General features: G+C 39.3%; 1 protein-coding gene across 1 annotated transcript in view; it reads right to left on the minus strand.

The window, feature by feature from the left end:
* DPYD (dihydropyrimidine dehydrogenase) overlaps positions 1-20,532 on the minus strand; it is a 930,457-nt gene that overhangs the window by 17,894 nt on the left and 892,031 nt on the right. The window contains exon 21 of the mRNA XM_004002217.5: positions 7,385-7,528. Coding sequence (XP_004002266.3) covers positions 7,385-7,528 — 144 coding nt within the window. The remainder of the gene's footprint in view (positions 1-7,384; positions 7,529-20,532) is intronic.

The raw sequence follows: 20,532 nt of genomic DNA on the forward strand, positions 1-20,532 counted from the left end.
GGGGAATGGGCGAGGAGTTTGTATGAAAGGGACAATAACTGTGTCCCCTTACATTTGAATAGAACTATGCTTTAGGCAATGGCACCCCACTCCAGTACTCTTGTCTGGGAAATCCCATGGATGGAAGAGCCTGGTAGGCTACAGTCCATGGGGTCGCGAAGAGTCAGACACGACTGAGCAACTTCACTTTCACTTTTCACTTTCATGCACTGGAGAAGGAAATGGCAACCCACTCCATTATTCTTGCCTGGAGAATCCCAGGGACGGGAGCCTGGTGGGCCGCCGTCTATGGGGTCGCACAGAGTCGGACACGACTGATGTGACTTAGCAGCAGCATGCTCTAGGTGAGGGGGCTTCCCAGGTGGCTCAGTGGTAAAGAATCCACCTGCCAGTGCTGGAGATACAAGAGCTGCAGGTTTGATCCTTTGGTTGGGAAGATGCCGGGGAGAAGGAAATGGCAACCGGTTACGATATTCTTGCCTGGAGAATCCAATGGACAGAGGAACTTCACGGACTACAGCCCATGGGGTTACAAACAGTTGGACACAACTGAGCCGCTGGGCAAACATGCTTAGTACGATACTTTCACACACATCACTTCATTGAGAACAATGGAGTTGTGGCCTTCTGACATCTAGTATGTATTCTCCCTCCTGCCAATGTCTCCCCTATCTTGTTGCAATAGCCTTCTAACTAGTCTCCCTGCTTTTGTCCTTGCCCATCTAGGGTCTTGCTCAACGCTGCAGTCAGATGATCCTTTGAAAAACTGAGTCTGATTACATCATTCATCCTTTAAAAAAGCCTCCATAGTTTCCTGCCAAGGACTTTCCTACTTCAGAGTCTTTGCATTTTCTGTTGCTTCTGAATGGAATGTTGTACCCTCAGGTGCTTATCCGCGTTTATCACTCTCTCTCTGTGAAGTGTCTACTCATGCCATTTAACCAGGCAGGCAACCCCTGACCAACCTCTCCAGCAATTCCTTTTCTCCAAACCCTGCTGAATCTTCTCCACAGCACTGTGACCATCTGATAACAGTATGTATCCACTTGCTCATTTGTTTATTGTCTGTTCTCACTAAAATGTAGGCACCCTCAGAACTGGGCTTTTGTTTTGTTCACTACTGACTTGCTGGTGACTAGATCATTGCTGGAACATAGTGAGTGGATATTAATAGTCATTGGATGAATGACAAAATGGATGTGTGGGTATATAGGACAATTACTGCCAATTGGAAATTGAAATCTCAGTGGTTACATGTGAAAGACACAATAAAACAGTATTGGATACCTTTGCTAAGATGAGTAGCACTTTCTGACCTGTGGTCCGCGTCCTCAGACTTCCTCTTCCCCACCCCCTCCACATCACCATGTCCTTCTGGTTATTCTCTTATTTCTTTGATCACTTGATCCCATTTTCTTCCCCAGAATTTCCTATTCCCTCATAGGCTATTAGGTTAAGCAAGAAATGAAAATATATGAGAAGCTACTGTCTTGTGTCTGGCAACTGGTAGGCGGTCAGTATGTTAGTTCTTTTCTCTTTATATCCTCCAGCACAGGTCCATAATTAGCCTGAGTTCACTAACTTCAGTATGTTCAAATCTATATTTTTCATCCACATCAAAAAACTCATCAAACCTAAAAACACCAAGAAAAAAACCCTGATTCATTATCTTTTATTTTTCTTTATTTTAGTTAGTGGTACTATCAATAATCTAAGCATCTTAATCTCCTTAATTGCAACTCCTTACCATTCCTTATATCCCAGTGTATAAAAGAATCACTACGTTTTAGAAGAATTAACAGGACTTCATCAATTTCGCCTCTGTGTCTGTTTCCATTACCCTATCACTGGGAATATCCCCTTTTCTTCTTAACCTTCTAGTCACTACCCAGTCGACAGTCCTTAAATGCCACTTCCTTAAAGAGGCTTTCCTCATCCCCTTCAATCTAAACTAGGTCATGCTATGAAAAAGACTGCATACATCTTGCATTTTTTCTTTACAGTGTGTACTATGAACATAATTTTATGTTTCTTTCTCTGTTCTATATGTTTCATGAGGATAGAGGCTGTATCTGCTTTATTTTTTGTGCTATAGATGTCCAATTCTTAGCACATTGCTTGTCTCATGGTAAGTATACAATAAAGATTTCCTGAAAAATACATGAACTTCTTCAAAACTTTCAGCTTGGTTGACCTCCAGAGCTTTACACTCTTAAGCTCATTTTATTGGATATAAGGAAATGGAAAGTCACCCTAACCGGTTACCTCCTTCAACTTGTCCATTCCTAACATCATAACTAATAGCAGATAACATTTATTTAGGATATATTTAGGTGTAGACTAAAAAGCTGTAAAAGGAAATGGCAACCCCACTCCAGTATACTTGCCTGGAAAATTCTATGGACAGAGAAACTTGGCGGGCTACAGTTCATGGGGTCACAGAGAGTTGGCCATGACTGAGCACATCAGCACAGACTAAAATGCACTCCACACACTACCTAATTTATAACTCCATGAGGCAGACTCTTTTATTATGCCCATCTTACAGATTAGTTAGCTGAGGCAAGTTCATATAGCTGCTAAATGGCAGTGCCATGAGTTGAACCCAAGCAGGGTGATAGAGGGGTTTCCCAGGTGGTGCAGTGGTAAAAGAACCCACCTGCCAATGCAGGAGATGCAAGAGACACAGGTTCAGTCCCTGGGTCAGAAAGATTCCCTGAAAGAGGAAATGGCAACCCACTCCAGTATTCTTGGCAAGTCAGGGAGGAATGGAGTCCAGATAATACACGAAGTCATCTTGGATAAAACAATGACATATCTTAAGATTGTCTACTTACTGCAATGCCATAAACATTTAATGAAATTGAATTTGGGTGTACCAGTGCCATTTTAGGAAGTAGCCCATGTTTGAAGAAAGTCACTGCAAGGAATTCTTAAGAAGCTGTTTCCTTCATTGAAATACATAGCAAAGTTTGTAAGATTTTAGCAAATTACATTAATGGGAAAATAGTTTTCTGAATTAAGCCTAGAACAACTCTGTCACACAGAGTTGTTGTGTGGTCAGTTGCTCAGTTGTGTCCAGTGCTTTGTGATCCCATGGACGGTAGCCCACAAGGCTCCTCTGTCCATGGGGTTCTCCTGGCAAGAATACTGGAGTGGGTTGCCATTTCTTCCTCCAGGGGATCTTCCTGATTCAGGGGTTGAACCCACATCTCCTGCATCTCCTGCACTGGCAGGTAGATTCTTTATCACTGACCCACCTGGGAAGCCCATATATATACACCTTTATACATAATATATGTTGGAGAAGGAAATGGCAACCCACTCCAGTATTCTTGCCTGGAGAATCCCATGAACAGAAGAGCCTGGAGGGCTTCAGTCCATGGGGTCACAGAGAGTCAGACACAACTGAGTCACTGACACATACGTAATATATACCTATCCCAGGTATTGTGAAGATTAATTAAATTATTGTTCTCTTTTTGTTTTGCTTCTATATTTCCTGAAGGAATTTGTTGTTGTTTAGTTGCTAAATTGTGATCCACTCTTTGCAACCCCATGAAGTGCAGCACAGTAGGCTTCCCTAGTGTTCTTCACTATCTCCCGGAGTTTGCTCAAATTCATGCCCATTGAGTCAGTGATGCCATCCAACTATCTTATTCTCTGTCACCCCCTTCTCCTCCTGCCCTCAATCTTTCCCAGCATCAAGGTCTTTCCCAATGAGTGGGCTCTTTGCATCAGGTGGCCAAAGTATCAGAGCTTCAGCTTCAGTCCCTCCAATGAATATTTAGGGTTGATTTCCTTCAGGATTGACTAGTTTCATCTCCTCACTGTCCAAGAGACTCTCAAGAGTCTTCTCTAGCACCACAATTTGAAAGCATCAGTTCTTCAGTGCTCAGCCTTCTTTATGGTCCAACTCTCACATCTATACATAACTACTGGAAAAACCATAGCTTTGAGTATAAAGACCTTTGTTGGCAAAGTGATGTCTCTGCTTTATAATATGCTATCTAGGTTTGTCATAGCTTTTCTTCCAAGGGGCAAGTGTCTTTAATTTCATGGCTGTAGTCACCATCCACAGTGATGTTAGAGCCAAAGAAAATAAAGTCTGTCATTGTTTCTACTTTCCCCCATTTATTTGCCATGAAGTGATAGGATTGGATGCTATGAAGGAATAGAAGACTGGAAAAAGTTGCAATGCTTTTACATTGCAATTCTTTTATTTCAAATATAAATAATATTTTTCTTTTGATTCTTTTATACATACAGAAAAGATGGAGATCTTATGTTTACTTCAAACTAATTAACTAGAGAAACAGACCCACAATTCCCACTTAACCCCAAATCATATAGTAGTTACAGTCAAACATGGGGGGCAGTTGTGAAGAGCTGAAGGATCCAGCTTCTTCTTTACCATCTGTGTCCACATCATCCTTTCAGTAGCACACAAATAATTTAGAGGAAACAACTCAAGAGACTCTTTGGGGCTATTTCATTATTGAAAGTCCCAAGTATTCACTTTATTTGGAATTATGGCATTGAAGTGCTGGTAGATTTTGTGTTCAGCCACTTCCATATTTCGTTTCAGAACTCTGACTCATTTAACCCTCCCAACATCAAGTCAAAATTCCACTGTTTTTTTTTTTTTTTATAGGGTACACTTTTTCCTCTCTCATAGTTATAAGACATGTTTAAGGGTTCCAATTTGACTACTAAAGAGAGGTAACAGAGGAATTCCAGAAAACTCCTAAGAGCAAGCTTTTCAACTGATGCTTCAACCAGAAAATGGGGATGTAGGAGTAGATAGTCACTGAACAGAGAAGAACAGGTTTCAGTGAATGCAAAGCACATTCAGTGACCGTGATTTCAGAGAAAATATAGGCCTGTAATACCACACCGTTTCCTTTTGTTTTCATTATGATTGCTTTAAAATAATTCTATCTTGAGGGAGGTGGGCAGGAGTGAAGTAGATGCGGCTATAAAGGGGCAAGCTGAGGGATCTTTATGCTGATAGAAATCTTGTATCTGACTGTGGTGCACACAGGACACAAGACCCTACACATGGGGTGAAACTGCATGAACTAAAAACACATGTATGCACACATGCAAATGAGGAGAGTACAACTGAAGAAATCTGAATAAGATCAGTAGGTTGTATCTCTGTCATTTTCCTGGTTGTGTTACTGTACTACAGTTTTACAACATGTTACATTGCCTAGAGCCAGACATCCTGGAATGTGGAGTCAAGTGGGCCTTAGAAAGCATCACTACAAACAAAGCTAGTGGAGGTGATGGAATTCCAGTTGAGCTGTTTCAAATCCTGAAAGATGATGCTGTGAAAGTGCTGCACTCAATATGCCAGCAACTTTGGAAAATTCAGCAGTGGCCACAGGACTGGAATAGGTCAGCTTTCATTCCAATCCCAAAGAAAGGCAATGCCAAAGAATGCTCAAACTACTGCACAATTGCACTCATCTCACATGCTAGTAAAGTAATGCTCAAAATTCTCCAAGCCAGGCTTCAGCAATACGTGAACCGTGAATGTCCAGATGTTCAAGGTGGATTTAGAAAAGGCAGAGGAATCAGAGATCAAATTGCCAACATCTGCTGGATCATCAAAAAAGCAAGAGAGTTCCAGAAAAACATCTATTTCTGCTTTATTGACTGCCAAAGCCTTTGACTGTGTGGATCACAATAAACTGTGGAAAATTCTGAAAGAGATGGGAATACCAGACCACCTGACCTGCTTCTTGAGAAACCTATATGCAGGTTAGGAAGCAACAGTTAGAACTCCACATGGAACCACAGACTGGTTCCAAATAGGAAAAGGAGTACGCCAAGGCTGTATATTGTCACCCTGCTTCTTTAACTTCTATGCAGAGTACATCATGAGAAATGCTGGGCTGGAAGAAACACAAGCTGGAATCAAGATTGCCGGAAGAAATATCAATAACCTCAGATATGCAGATGACACCATCCTTATGGCAGAAAGTGAAGAGGAACTAAAAAGCCTCTTGATGAAAGTGAGAGAGGAGAGTGAAAAATATGGCTTAAAGCTCAACATTCAGAAAACCAAGATCATGGCATCTAGTCCCATCACTTCATGGGAAATAGATGGGGAAATAGTGGAAATAGTGTCAGACTTTATTTTTGGGGGCCCCAAAATCACTGCAGATGGTGACTGCAGCCATGAAATTAAAAGACGCTTACTCCTTGGAAGAAAAGTTATGACCAACCTAGAGAGCATATTCAAAAGCAGAGACATTACTTTGCCAACAAAGGTCCATCTAGTCAAGGCTATGGTTTTTCCAGTGGTCATGTATGCCTGTGAGAGTTGGACTGTGAAGAAAGCTGAGCGCCGAAGAATTGATGTTTTTGAACTGTGGTGTTGCAGAAGACTCTTGAGAGTCCCTTGGACTGCAAGGAGATCCAATCAGTCCATTCTGAAGGAGATCAACCCTGGGATTTCTTTGGAAGGAATGATGCTAAAGCTGAAGCTCCAGTACTTTGGCCACCTCATGCGAAGAGTTGACTCATTGGAAAAGACTCTGATGCTGGGAGGGATTGGGGGCAGGAGGAGAAGGGGACAACCCAGGATGAGATGGCTGGATGGTATCACTGACTTGATGGACGTGAGTCTGAGTGAACCCCGGGAGTTGGTGATGGACAGGGAGGCCTGGCCTGCTGGGATTCATGGGGTCGCAAATAGTCGGGACATGACTGAGCGACTGAACTGAGCTGAACTGAACATTGCAGACACTATGTAAAGGGTACACAAGACCTCTCTGTATTATTTCTTACACTTGTATGTGAATCTACATCTGTTTCAAATGAAAAAGTTGAAGAAAAACAAGAGATATAATGCATATATAATTCCATCTTAATAATAATTTTTGATATTATCCAGAAAATTATTATAAAACCCAAATCTGAACAGACTTTCCCAGGCTAAACCAGAGAAAGGTTTCTACAATATAAAGTATCATGTTGGTATTGATGGTGCATATTGATCATGCAGGGCTCCCCCAGCGGCTCAGTGGTAAAGAATCTGCTTGCAATGCAGAAAACACAGATTCAATCGCCGGGACAGGAAGATCTCCTGGAAGAGGAAATGGCAACCCACTCCAGTATACTTGTCTGGGAAATTTCATGGACAGAGGAGCCTGGTGGGCCACAGTCCATATAATGCAAAAGAGTCAAACACAGCTTAGCAACTGAGCATGCATGCATACAAAATAGGCTATCTTGTCATCAGAGACCAAAATTTTTTAAACTTTCAATATATTTTAAAAACAAAACCAGTGATGTATTTAAGCAGGAAATAAACACAAACTAAACAGTAAAATAGACATATATATAAAAACACACATAGCTTAATCTTTACCTTAACAGAAGGAATAGGTTTTTTGGGGATAAAATGGTTTCTTGCAAGTGGTGGAAAGGTCGCATTTTCTTCTTTCAGTCTAAACTTTTCCTCTGCTATGATTTTCTTGCGCTTCTCAAGATAAGGTCCAAAGCTTGGCAGTTTCTAATAGGAAAACACACAAATAACAAAGCATGTTAGTTCACAGGATAGAAAAAGTGAGAATATAAACACATAAATATATGAACAAACAAAATGTGTGTTTGAAGATTGGTTCAGGTAAACTGCAACAAGGTCTTCATTCTTGGACCATTAGTCTTCTAGGTATTAGATTTCATTAATTATTAAAAAGAACACAATATCACAATACCTTTACCAAATATGTATGTGTTAGATATACAAATGTTAATTTAAAATACATCCCTAAAAACAGAATAAAATTCACAATGGCAAAAGCAGACCATTCACTTAAAACAATAGCTATTAGTCAGACCATTTGTTTAGTTCATATGGACAGAAGGTGAAACCTATTGATGATTTTTTTCCTCTTCATCAGGTTTTTAGCACAGTATAGACACAGCCCAGTCTCTGACAAATGCTTTTGTCAATAGCAAAGATACTTTGCCAAAGTTCTAATCTGTATCTCTATTTTATTGTGTTCAAATTCTTACTACATCTCTTTAAAGATGGTAACTAAGATTATTGATTGCAGTCTACTGGAATAGCTGAAAAACAGAATGGTAAAAATATTGATTTCTCTGTACAGAAAAGGAAAATAAACTTTATTTGCATGAAGGTGGCAAAAATAGAAACAAAAAGCAGAAGAAATATCACATTGCTTAAACTCCATCAGTATTCAAAATCACATTGTGTAGTTTTAAATCTCAAGGTTATTTAATTGTACTTTACAAAGTTCATTTAGAAAGATACCTGGGTGTCATGGAAAAATGCTAAGTGGTTTCAAGTTAACATGAATATGCCCTCCTATTATTCATTATCCTACAATTATTTCCTCTTCACTTTGTCCTTCTCTTCTAGAACCTTTGATCTTCACTTTTACTGACATATACTGCTGAGGATAGGCGCCATTGAATTCCAAATGTTTTGTGTTTGTTTGTAACCTGGAACTGCTAGGTCTCTTTTCTAAGACTGCAAAAATAACCCCCTCCCGCCTCTTCTGCAGAATAAAGCACATTTATCTAGCCGAGGAAGGCTTGGGAAACTACAGCACTCCAAGGTCATACTGATCTCTGACCTAGCAAGTACTCTGGTACAAAATTATAGTTGTTTCAAAACACTGGCCTCTACATGCCAGGTTGCATAATGCCCTAGGAAAGTGAGTTCTCTGGCCCTTTAGAGATGTCAATAGGGTAGGTAAACCAAACTTAAACTATGCTACAATTCAGCCAAACTGCAACTGGAAATTTATATTGGCAGAAAATACTCATGTGTAACTATCTGAGATTGTTACTTCCATTATCAATTTACTGTAATTATGTCAAGTCGAGCAAATAGAAACAATGTTATGAATGCCAATTTAATTTACATACAATTAAACCTGAACTATACACTTCATCTCTGCACCTTAATGCTTTCCTAAATTACTATATTTAATGATTACAGTAATATGTGAAATGATATGATGGAGGGAGAGAATATATGAATATATTGTATCTATTTTATCATAAAATAAGTGATGCTATCCTATTAAAATGCATACAGTATAAAAAAATCCTTAATATTATCACATATTTAAGGCACTTTAATATAGAAAAGATAAGCTTGCTTAGAGTATCCTCTACTGAAATGACTCTTCCCCTGGCACATGAGGTGTTAGGGATTACACTTGGTGCCAGTGCCCCTTAGGGTCCTGATAACACCTCAGAAGGCGGTAAATGCATGTCCACTTGATACAAATCTTGTCAGAATATCACTCTCACCACACTTTTACATTAAGGATACTTGCACCCTAATCTTACATCCTTGAAGATTATCAAGATTTGTTAGTGTGAAACACATGACCTCTGAGGCTAGCAGATCCCTCATGAGGATGGCAAGTTTTATGAAAATCTGACCCATTATCCTCTTCCTTGACAGGTCTTACCTTATTCAACACTGTCTCATTCCACCAAAAATGTTCTATAAAGTTATTCAAAAGAAATCATTCTTGGAACTTGTTAATCTACTTTTAAACATAGACCAGAGGAGATATTTCTTTTCCACTTAAATTATTGCTTATCCAAAGAGAAATAAAGTAGTTACATTTAAACTGTGATGATTTAAGTGTTCCAATAACGATAATAGTAATTAATAATAATAATAGAAAAATCGTTTGATTTAGAATAGAATACAGCTTGCACCAACCCCTTGTTATTTGGTGCATTTTTTTTTTTTTGCAGTGGCTGACAATATTTGCCATATTTAACTAATGCAGCCTTTTCATGACTAATCGTGCTATAATTATAATGTTACTCTTTTATAATTTATCCAAAGGAGAGGTTCTCAATTTAACATAAAGGTTCTTACAGGATTTTCTCTGTGTGTTGAAGAAAACAGTGGAAAAGCAAGAAAACTCTTGTCAAAGTTTTCTTTAAATTGACAGCACATCCACACAGATCACTGACTGCCCCTTCGATGTTCTGCCATTTATCTCCAAATCAATGAGGGTCTATTCGCATGTAGTTTCTCACTGCCATATGGAGACTGAAGTGTTGTAGGAGCAGCTTCCAAAACTTCAAGGTTGCCATACATAGTCATTTTGCTTTCTGCATTAGTATAAGAAATTTCAGTGCTTTTAAAACATCATTACTATGTTGCTCATATTTAAATGCCTCTAAGATAGCCTAGAACTGAACATTTGAAAAGTTAAGTTTTCTGAAAATAAAAAGATCAATTGCCCCTTGCATCTGAGGACCATATATTACACTTAGGCATATGTCTGTGTTTAGATCTTGCCAAGGGGACAAACCAGAGCAAAAAAAAAAAAAAGAGTGAAGGTGAAGGCATAGTGGGCCACTGTATATGTGTGCAATCAGTGATGATTAATAAAGCATTTAGCTCAAATCTCTGCCTGAACATACAGTTAATTGATTTCCTATTGCAGGAGGAGAAGCAGCAGGCCCTGACAGAGCCAGCAGCAGGAGCTTTTCCTCTTCATTCATTATTTTCTTGCAGAAAAAGTTGTAGCCTGCGGTAACTCCAAGTGAGAGGTTTGAGCGTCATGCTATATTTCTTAAACAAAAGAAAAAGTTCTTTAGGACTCTCAAAAGCTGCTTCGTAATTGATGAGCTGAACAAAGCTCAGAAATGGTGTGATTTTTGTTTCAATAGTTTCTCCAGGGATTCATCATTGATGAAATTGTCCTCACCAGAAAAGCTAAATCCTACTCATTTAAAGATAACAGTATCTCACACTAAAACTGTCTCTATCCAGATATTAAAAGCATTACATTGCCGATAGAAAAGTGACAACATAATGAATCAACAAGGATACCTTAAGCCAGCAAAGCTTTAAGGTAAAGAAGTCTATTTGGATTATAATTTATTCATGGATCAATCTAAAGGTAATTGAGCATATTATGAAGTAGAAGAGGATTCTTATTTCTAATAGAAGCAAGCACTAGTATCTCCCAGTTTAAATTGCATATTTTTTATGAGAATGGCAGGAAGTTGGCTAATAGCTTCGGTCTACAGTGCTGTACGGAGAAGGCAATGGCACCCCACTCCAGTACTCTTGCCTGGAAAATCTCATGGGCAGAGGAGCCGGGGGGGGGGGGGCGTCGGACACGACTGAGGGACTTCACTTTCACTTTTCACTTTCCTGCATTGGAGAAGGAAATGGCAACCCACGCCAGTGCTCTTGCCTGGAGAATCCCAGGGACGGGGGAGCATCCATCTATGGGGTCGCACAGAGTCGGGCACAACTGAAGCAACTTAGCAGCAGCAGTAACAGCAGCACAGTGCTGTAAGAGATCAACTCTATTTTTCAATCGTACCCTCTTACCTGATTTGAAACAATGAAGGCAAGAAAGGTAATTTCTTTGATAACCAAATGGTAATAAGTTAAAAGACAAAATGATTTCAAGTTTATACTGAGTGTGATATAAATATATATATTTCATATACTGTTAAAACACACACACACATATATATACACACACTGAGTGCAATATATATGTGTGTGTTACAAATGGCATATATATTTTGCACTCAGTATAAACCTGAAATCCATGTATATATATGTGTGTGTGCATATATATATAAATATAGTGTGTGTGTATACACACTGACAGATTGAAGAATAAATTAAGTGTAAATGATATAGTATGCTTCATGACTAAGAATTAATTTTTTCACAAAAACATGTTCACATACGACTTAGTTACACTATCTTTTGTCATTTATTCAACATATACAATATCAAATGCCTATTCTGCACAAGGAACTGTCCCTTGCTACATTAAAGGTTGAATAATTTCTATACGTAATGTGTGTAATTATCACTGCTAGTAATTCTATAAGTATCTCTTATTCACTAGGGCTAGTGTCACACTGAATTATATATCAAGCATATCTAGTGTTGTTGTTATCTAAAGGAGAGTGAAAAAGTTGGCTTAAAGCTCAACATTCAGAAAATGAAGATCATGGCATCTGGCCCCATCACTTCATGGGAAATAGATTGGGAAACAGTGGAAACAGTATCAGACTTCATTTTGGGGGGCTCCAAAATCACTGCAGATGGTGACTGTAGCCATGAAATTAAAAGACGCTTACTCCTTGGAAGAAAAGTTATGACCAACCTAGATAGTATATTCAAAAGCAGAGACATTACTTTGCCAACTAAGGTCCGTCTAGTCAAGGCTATGGTTTTTCCAGTAGTCGTGTATGGATGTGAGAGTTAGACTGTGAAGAAGGCTGAGTCCGAAGAATTGATGCTTTTGAACTGTGGTGTTGGAGAAGACTCTTGAGAGACCCTTGGACTGCAAGAAGATCCAACCAATCCATTCTGAAGGAGATCAGCCCTGGGATTTCTTTGGAAGGAATGATGCTGAAGCTGAAACTCCAGTACTTTGGCCACCTCATGGGAAGTTGACTCATTGGAAAAGACCCTGATGCTGGGAGGGATTGGGGGCAGGAGGAGAAGGGGACGACAGAGGATGAGATGGCTGGATGGCATCACTGACTTTATGAATGTGAGTCTGAGTGAACTCTGGGAGTTGGTAATGGACAAGGAGGCCTGGCGTGCTGCGATTCATGGGGTCACAGAGTCAGACATGACTGAGCGACTGAACTGAACTGAAATGAACTGAACTGAACTGAAAGGCATTGTATATGAAGATCCTTGGAAAACTATTTATTTAATCTCAATCAAATGATCAACAAAACAAAAAGTAAAGACAATAAACCTTCCAAGACTTAGTCTTTAACAAAATTCAGAAAGGCAATGGAGTACTTTTGGATACTTAAAATAAAAATGTAGGAGCACAATGATTGGGAGCCTGGGTTCTCTTAGTGTGTTCCTAACACACCCTAATTAAATCACTACGTGCTTGGTGTGATGCAAGAAAGTATGGGAAACAGAAATGAAAGGTCTGTTCTGTTCTGTTCTGTCTGAATTCACTAATTTTTCTTCTTCCCTCCCTTCAATTATGATAGCAATTAATTGCTTACATTGGATCCTGCATTTTATTCCATAATCTGCTTTAATGTGGCTTACATTTAGAAACTTGGGTTTTCCCCATGAATAACTGGCTTGTAATACTTTATCACTGATATAATAGTAAGCATTTTTTCAAGATATTATCAAATTTGGACAGTGGAAAACAGTAAGGAGAAAGAGAGAGGACCATCTGTACATTATGTTATCATAATACTACATGGTGCCCAGTATTACAAATTGGGACACTGGGGCTGGACATGCAAAATATATGATATCAGTGAAATGTAACCATTAGTTTAACCTGATAAATTTAAGTGGACAACTTATGATCAAAAATTTGATGTCTGTGGCAGTCAGAAGCAATGATAACTCATGCTTCACAGTGAAAGCAGAAAGGCAACATTTGAATAGTGGTTAGGATACTGATTTAGAAGTCAAATTTGCATTAAAATCACAGTTTTACACCCATTCGCTATTGACTATGTGCCAATTACTTAACCATTCTGCTACTAATTTTCCTTATCAATGAAATGAAAATGATAATATCTAACTCACGATGTTGGTATAAGCATTAAATGGAATAACATTTGTAAAGTTCATCCCTGCCAATTTATTCCCACAAGCTTTAACTGCTTACATTGCACTGTGTACCATGCTCTGTATGACCGTGTTTGCTCATGCTAGGAAGGAGCTCACCCTGTGATTTTAACCTGGGACATGTCCATTTGGTGTTTTGTCTCAGTTCAGTATTCACAGGATCTTAATAATGTCCTCTACTGACTTCCCACTCTCCCCAGTATTAAGAGCCCCTTGAAGCACTCTGGATACTTCTATCCTTGCATTTATGCCACTGTTGTATCATTAGTAGCCTCTGACTTCATCTTCCCCGTTTGCGGTCCCGGCTAGTTTTTGATCTAGCTACTCAATGTATTTTCTTCCCCCTTGTTTTTGGCTTGGTGCTTAGTTTTTTGTTTTTTTGTTTTTTTTTTTTTTCTCAATAAGTTTTTCAAACTTGAAAAATTGCTGAATGAATGCATGCATGAATATCTTGAATGTGAGTTAAAAATCCTGCTGGTTGTTTGAAATGTCAGACAATCCCAAACAATTACTTTCAGAAAGGAATTAACTTACAGAAATCGGTTCTTTTAAAATTAAAAATTATATATACTTACACAACATCTGTGATTCACAAATTAAATAAAAAACAGTGCAAGACACTTACTTTATATATAAAAAACAATCTGTCATCTTAAAGAACCTGTAGTTAATAACAACAGCAGTACGCCAAGACAAAGGCTGTGGCAGAGGTGACCTCAGATGGCAGATGAGCAATGACAATGTGCACCTAACCCAGGCCGAGAGGGTGAAACTTTTCTAGAGGAAATGACATTAGAGCTAAGTTCTGAAGGATAAAGTGAAAGTTGATTGACGAGTAGTGAAGACAGAGATATGAGGGTTAGGAAAGGGAAAGAAAATCTTCCAAGTAAACGAAATACCAGGGGGAGAAGAGTAACATTTTGGAAGAAGCGCTGGGGGGCCAGGAGGCTGCTGACCCTCTGCTCTGTGTTTAATAAGATATAAGAGAGTGTGGAGCTTCTTCAGTGAAGGGCAAGCAGAGCATGTTTTGTTGTGAAGTGATGACACTGGGATGTATGTTAAGAAGAATGTCAATCAAGAGAAGAAAATCTAACATGAATGGAATGCCAGAAAAGGGTAAAGGAGGAAAGACTTGCTTTTGGCTAAAGATTGTGCAGGTGCTGGAGCTGCAAAGACAATGTGGTTCTTTCCAAAGGCAGCTTATGGCCTGTGAGGAAGACTGACTCATATTTGATAAAACTGAGGTAAGATCATTACTGTTTTATACTGACATATTATTTAAATGATGTATAGCAGATTTCTCTAAAGAAACAAACATTGCTTACAGTGATAACTTTTAAAGCAGTATCTTTAGCTTGGAGTTCAGGAGATTAAGTTCTGATGTAGTGATTGAAAAGAAATAAAACCAAAGAGATGTCCAAACCACTATGCCTGAGAAATGCAGAAAAATCTGAAGCAGAGGGTGAAGAAAGGAGAGAAGAGAGGGAAGAGGATAGATCATTAAGAGAAGGAAAAGAGAGACAGAGAGAGAGGGAGCAGAACCTGACTGTGTGATGGCTGGAGGACTTTCATAAAGAGGAAGAGCTAATATTCAACTTTAAGCTGTTTCTATTGCTGCAGCCCAAATCCTCCTCTATGAACCCCTAAAACTTTAATAACATCTCCTGCCCAGCTGCGATTCATGGGATCACAAAGAGTTGGACACAACTGAGCGACTGAACTGACTGACTGACTGACCCACTTACCTGACCTGGAGAAAAATCTGGCAGATAGTCAGGAAAATAGGATTCAGTTTCATGGCTGGATTACAGAATTCCTGAGGGTGGCCTCAAGAATAGAGACTAATGAGAGGTGAGATTTGAGGGAGACTCAGAAATCAGTGGGAGTAAGAACTTATTGCCAAAAGTGATGTAGAGAGCACAACCTCTAGGAATTTTGTAGCAAAATCCAGAGGATGGGACTGGGTGATCTCAGCTGACATCTGGGTCATGTAGATAATTATAAGGAGGAAAGAGATAAGCAGAGGAAGAGGTGCACAGTTTGACATAATCCTGGCCTAATGAGCACTTTATTTCAACTAAGAGCTTCCCAGGCAAGTGCAGTGGTAAAGAATCTGCCTGCTAATACAGGAGACGCAGGAGACATGGGTTCTATCCATGAGTCAGGAAGATCCCCTGGAGCTAGGAAATGGCAACCCGCTCCAGCATTCTTGCCTGGAGAATCCCATGGACAGAGGAGGGCTAAGTCCACGGGGTCACAAAAGAGTCGGACATAACTGAGAAACTGAGCATGCACGTAGCAGGCACGCAAGAGATTAAAGACTTTCTAGTAAAGGAGGAATTCAAGCTGTGAAGAAAGATTATAAAAAGGAGAAAGAGCATGTGGTGCTCAAAAAGGGGAAAAAAGAGAAAGGAATGGTTGAGTAAAGGGATGGAAAGGTAAGAAACTACAGGATGAACTCATTCTTAGACAACCTGCTGCTGCTAAGTCGCTTCAGTCATGTCCGACTCTGTGCGACCCCACCAAGCTCCCCCGTCCCTGGGATTCTCCAGGCAAGAACACTGAAGTGGGTTGCCATTTCCTTCTCCAATGCATGAGAGTGAAAAGTGAAAGTGAAGTCGCTCAGTTGTGTCCGACTCTTAGCAACCTCATGGACTGCAGCCTACCAGGCTCCTCCGTCCATGGGATTTTCCAGGCAAGAGTACTGGAGTGGGGTGCCATTGCCTTCTCCGTTAGACAACCTAAACATAGTAAATACCTGAAGAATAGTAGCAAGTGAAGCCGGGAAATCTATGGAGGGCTCTGAATTTAGGGCAAAGTGGTTTTAATTTTTATTCTTCAGGGTGTAGGGAAACACGTACCCTAATATGCTTTTATGTAATCAGGTCTCTGTGGTGGCAGACAGAAGGATGAATTGTTGGGAGAATGCTTGTGGCATAAAGAGGAGAATGATCCAGAATGTTGGAGATGGTGAGTTCAATAAGTATATTGGATTCCAGAGCACTGGAAAAAATTTAAATAGAAAGAAAAAGAAAAAAAAATGAAAGAAAGAGTGGGGTGGAGTGAGGAAGTAAAGGAAGGAGGCAAGGACAAAAAAGGGAATGAAGAGCAAAATCAATCAAAAAAATGGATTTTTATGCATAGGAAAATATCTTTTAAATATTGTATACTCTGAAAAATAGAGGCCCAATAGTGACTACACATACCAACCCCAAGAATTCACATGGGTCTTCATTCCCTCACAACTCACCAACTTGTGCGCCCCTGCTCTGACAATGACTGCTGCCTGAAACCACATCGCTTTCATCCTTTCTGAGCCAGAACTCCTCTCTGACTAACTTCTGCTTTTACCTTTTTACTGCTTATCTCCCTGCAAATGACCTCTCCTCTCTCACCGTCCCCCACTCAATCAGAGTCTCAAGCGTTTTCAAACTCATGTGGGAACTGTGTTAACGGGTGACTGCACAGAAGAGTTACATCCTCATGAAAATGAACGTAAAACAATGTGGGCAGGGAATCTGGGAGGGACAAAATAGGATTCCATTTCCTTTCCTTGCACACTGGAGAACTGTTAGTGTTTTGTACTGGTGATGAAGTACAGGGAGAAGGCTTGGGAAAATCGGCTTCCTCAACAATAGCTCTAGTGAGAGGTGACTGTAAGTTCTATACAGGAAGCAATTGTACCATCATTGTTTTATCTTCCTCAAAATCAACATATTTATCTAGCATCCGTCACAACAAGCCCTTTGCAAAGTGCAGGAGTACATCAACTCTTCTTCACTGAAAACCCATGAGGTGGGTATTGTTCTTGTCCCCACTTACAGTTGAGAAAACTGAGGTTTGGAAAGGCTGAATAACCTGCTCCAGTTCTTATTTATTAGTCAACAACAGATCCAGCATTCAATTTCCAGCCTGCCAGATGCTAGACTCTGTGCTGTGCTGTCACTGATGCCTCTTTGTAGTCCTTACAAAGCCTATTAAATGAGTATTTACTCCATTTTTTGATTGATGTAAAGACGAATACCACACACATATTCCGTTCCTTGAAATCTATGCTTCTTATTTTTCTTATTCCACAAACTGTGAAGAGAAAAATGCCTCAAAAGAATGCCGAACACATGCAAGGCAAAATATCTGTATTAGTTGAGTCCTTTTTATTACTGGCCTCAAGTTTAATGAGCCCACGTTAATACAGGTGAAAGGCCAGCATGTTACATGCAGTGGTTAATGAAATACCATACAGCTGCTGAGAGAATGATTAGCAGCCAAATATGAATTTAATATCCTTCACTCTCAAGACGCAGCACCCCATGGGAGGCATCTTTTGGGGGAGACTGTGATATATTGCAAACAGTACTTTCTTGAGAGTTAGGAGATATGGCTCCAACTGTAACCTTGCTACCGGCTCTTTTTGTGACCTCTGACAGTGCACTGACTTTCTCGGTTTTCTCATCTATAAAATGAGGAGGTTGGACCAGATGATATATAATATTCCTTCCAGTGTCACATTTTGTTTTGTTTTCAAATTCAGTTAGAAATCCTCAGGCTTTATGCCCAGGTAGCAACACATAGTCTGTGGAGGAAATGTTGGATTGAGTCATAACTTACATAACTCTTTCCCTCTTAGTGATCGAACATTCTGAATCCATTTAAGTAGAAAAATATGGATAGTGTGGCTAATATTTACCAAACTCCTGAGGCTGGATGAGTTCTTACACTGCTTTAGGCTTCATTGGTAAAACCACATATAGCATTGCTATTTTATCTCACTAAGTAATAAAGTCTGTATGGATAATTAAGAGAAAGAAAACATTTTTTACAAAGAAAGCTAGAAATAATCTGTATAAATTGGGAAATTCCTACAGATCACAACTAACACTACACTGTAATTATCTTTACAAAGTTTGACGTTTACTGACAAAGTCACCTGAGACACACTGTCTACAAAATCAACCATGCACATTTAGAAGTAGATATAAATATTGGAGAAGGAAATGGCAACCCACACCAGTATTCTTGCCTGCAGAATCCCAGGGACAGAGGAGTCTACTGGGGTCGCACAGAGTCGGACACGCCTGAAGCGACTTAGCAGCAGCAGCAGCATAAATGATACTGGGCATGAACTTGCCAAGTAAGGAAGAATAAAACGTAGATACACTTGTGACTGCATTTGTGTATACTGGAAGTTTTAGGCTGCTAAAAGAAGATAACAGTGTGTGTGTGTGTGTGTGTGTGTGTGTGTGTGTGCTCAGTTGTGTCTGACTCTTCGCAACCTCATGGACTGTAAGCTGCCAGGCTCCTCTGCCCACGGAATCTTCCAGGCAAGAACATTGCAGTAGGTTGCCATTTCCTACTCCAAGAGATCTTCCTGAACTAGGGATTGAACCTGTGTCTCTTGCTTCTCCTGCATTGGCAGGTGGATTCTTTACTGCTGCACCACATGGGAAGCCCCAAAGAAAACAGAACCTCCTATAACACTAAAACAGTGCAATATACAGAATGGTCACTCATCATGGATGCAGAGACGAAGACACTTAGTCTCTAAGACAAGTCACTTGCCCTCTGTGAGCCTCAGTTATTATCTATGTAAAAAAGAAATAATAATGATCACTCTTACCTCCTCATTCTTCACAATTGTTTGAAATAGGAAGGCACTAATAGATTATTAAAATAGAGCTTTTACTGTTTTATAAACTATAAAGCAGCCTAGAACTCAAGTGTTATTTTAATATATTGAGTATAAATATGATTTGCGCTCAATATAGCAAACAATATAAAGATGAAGTGGGTATGCTGAATTATAAAAATGTCACAAAAAAACTACACATGAAGAAAGACTTCCTGAGCTATAGTTCTTCCAGTGCTTTAGGAGGACTTGGATGCAATAATATGTTTTGAAATCCACCTTCAAAATGCCACTGCTTTCATGGCAAAATATTGCATAGAATGTCAAGGGCAAAAACCAATGAGGGAAAATGGAATAAAAATTATTTCATAAAATGTGATAGAAATAAAGGAAAACAGAAAAGTGGAGTGATGAAGAAAATGGGACTGCTATACATATGCAAAAAGGCACTCAGGTTTCAGGCTATATTTGGAGCCACATTAGAAGATTAATCAATCTTTTTTAGATTTACATACTACAATACCTAATATATTCCTACATGGAAACACCTGGATGACAGCTTTAAAAACCTTCTTACCTCAAAGTGTGGCACAAGATATAAAGTATTACATGTTGATTCAATCAAAAACCCTATTGTGGTTACATTTCAGGATATATTAAAAAAATGATCATCATTTTGAAAGTCAATTTTTAGGGTTTCTATGCTAAGCAGGAGATTTATATTGGAGAGAAAATGAAAGTGCATGCACATTTTTAGTTGAAAGGAAAAGAATTTTGTAACATAATTAATTACCATGAGGGTAGGAAGTATTTAACAGGGGGAAAGAATCTTTTACATGAGTGGCAAAGGGCTCTATAAACAACAGATTCTTCATGCAGGTTAGAATACACTAGCTAACTTCTGTCTGTAACATCAGACTTGCATCCAGACCTGGGTCACTGCTGAAGGCAGTCATTGTCCCATAGATTTGGATTTTCCCCTGTCTCTCCCACACACATCACTTTCTAAACTATAATACCATTATTTGTGCATTTTCTTTTTTTCTGTATAGATCATAAACATTTTGAGAATGTGCTGATTCTTCATCATTCCTCTTAATTCTTTGCATCTAGTTGGCATTAATTAAATATCTGATGAATGAAGGAAGGATTAAAATTGACAGAAAACTATACTGACAAGTAATTTCAGCTAACCTTAAGTGGTCACAGCTTAATGATGACAACACGTGATCTAGTCTGAACACTTTTGTACAAAATATTCAAAAAGATTCCCTCTATGCACAGTGTT

This window comes from Ovis aries, chromosome 1 (genome assembly GCF_016772045.2).
Source record: "Ovis aries strain OAR_USU_Benz2616 breed Rambouillet chromosome 1, ARS-UI_Ramb_v3.0, whole genome shotgun sequence".
In the NCBI taxonomy this organism is placed as follows: domain Eukaryota; kingdom Metazoa; phylum Chordata; class Mammalia; order Artiodactyla; family Bovidae; genus Ovis; species Ovis aries.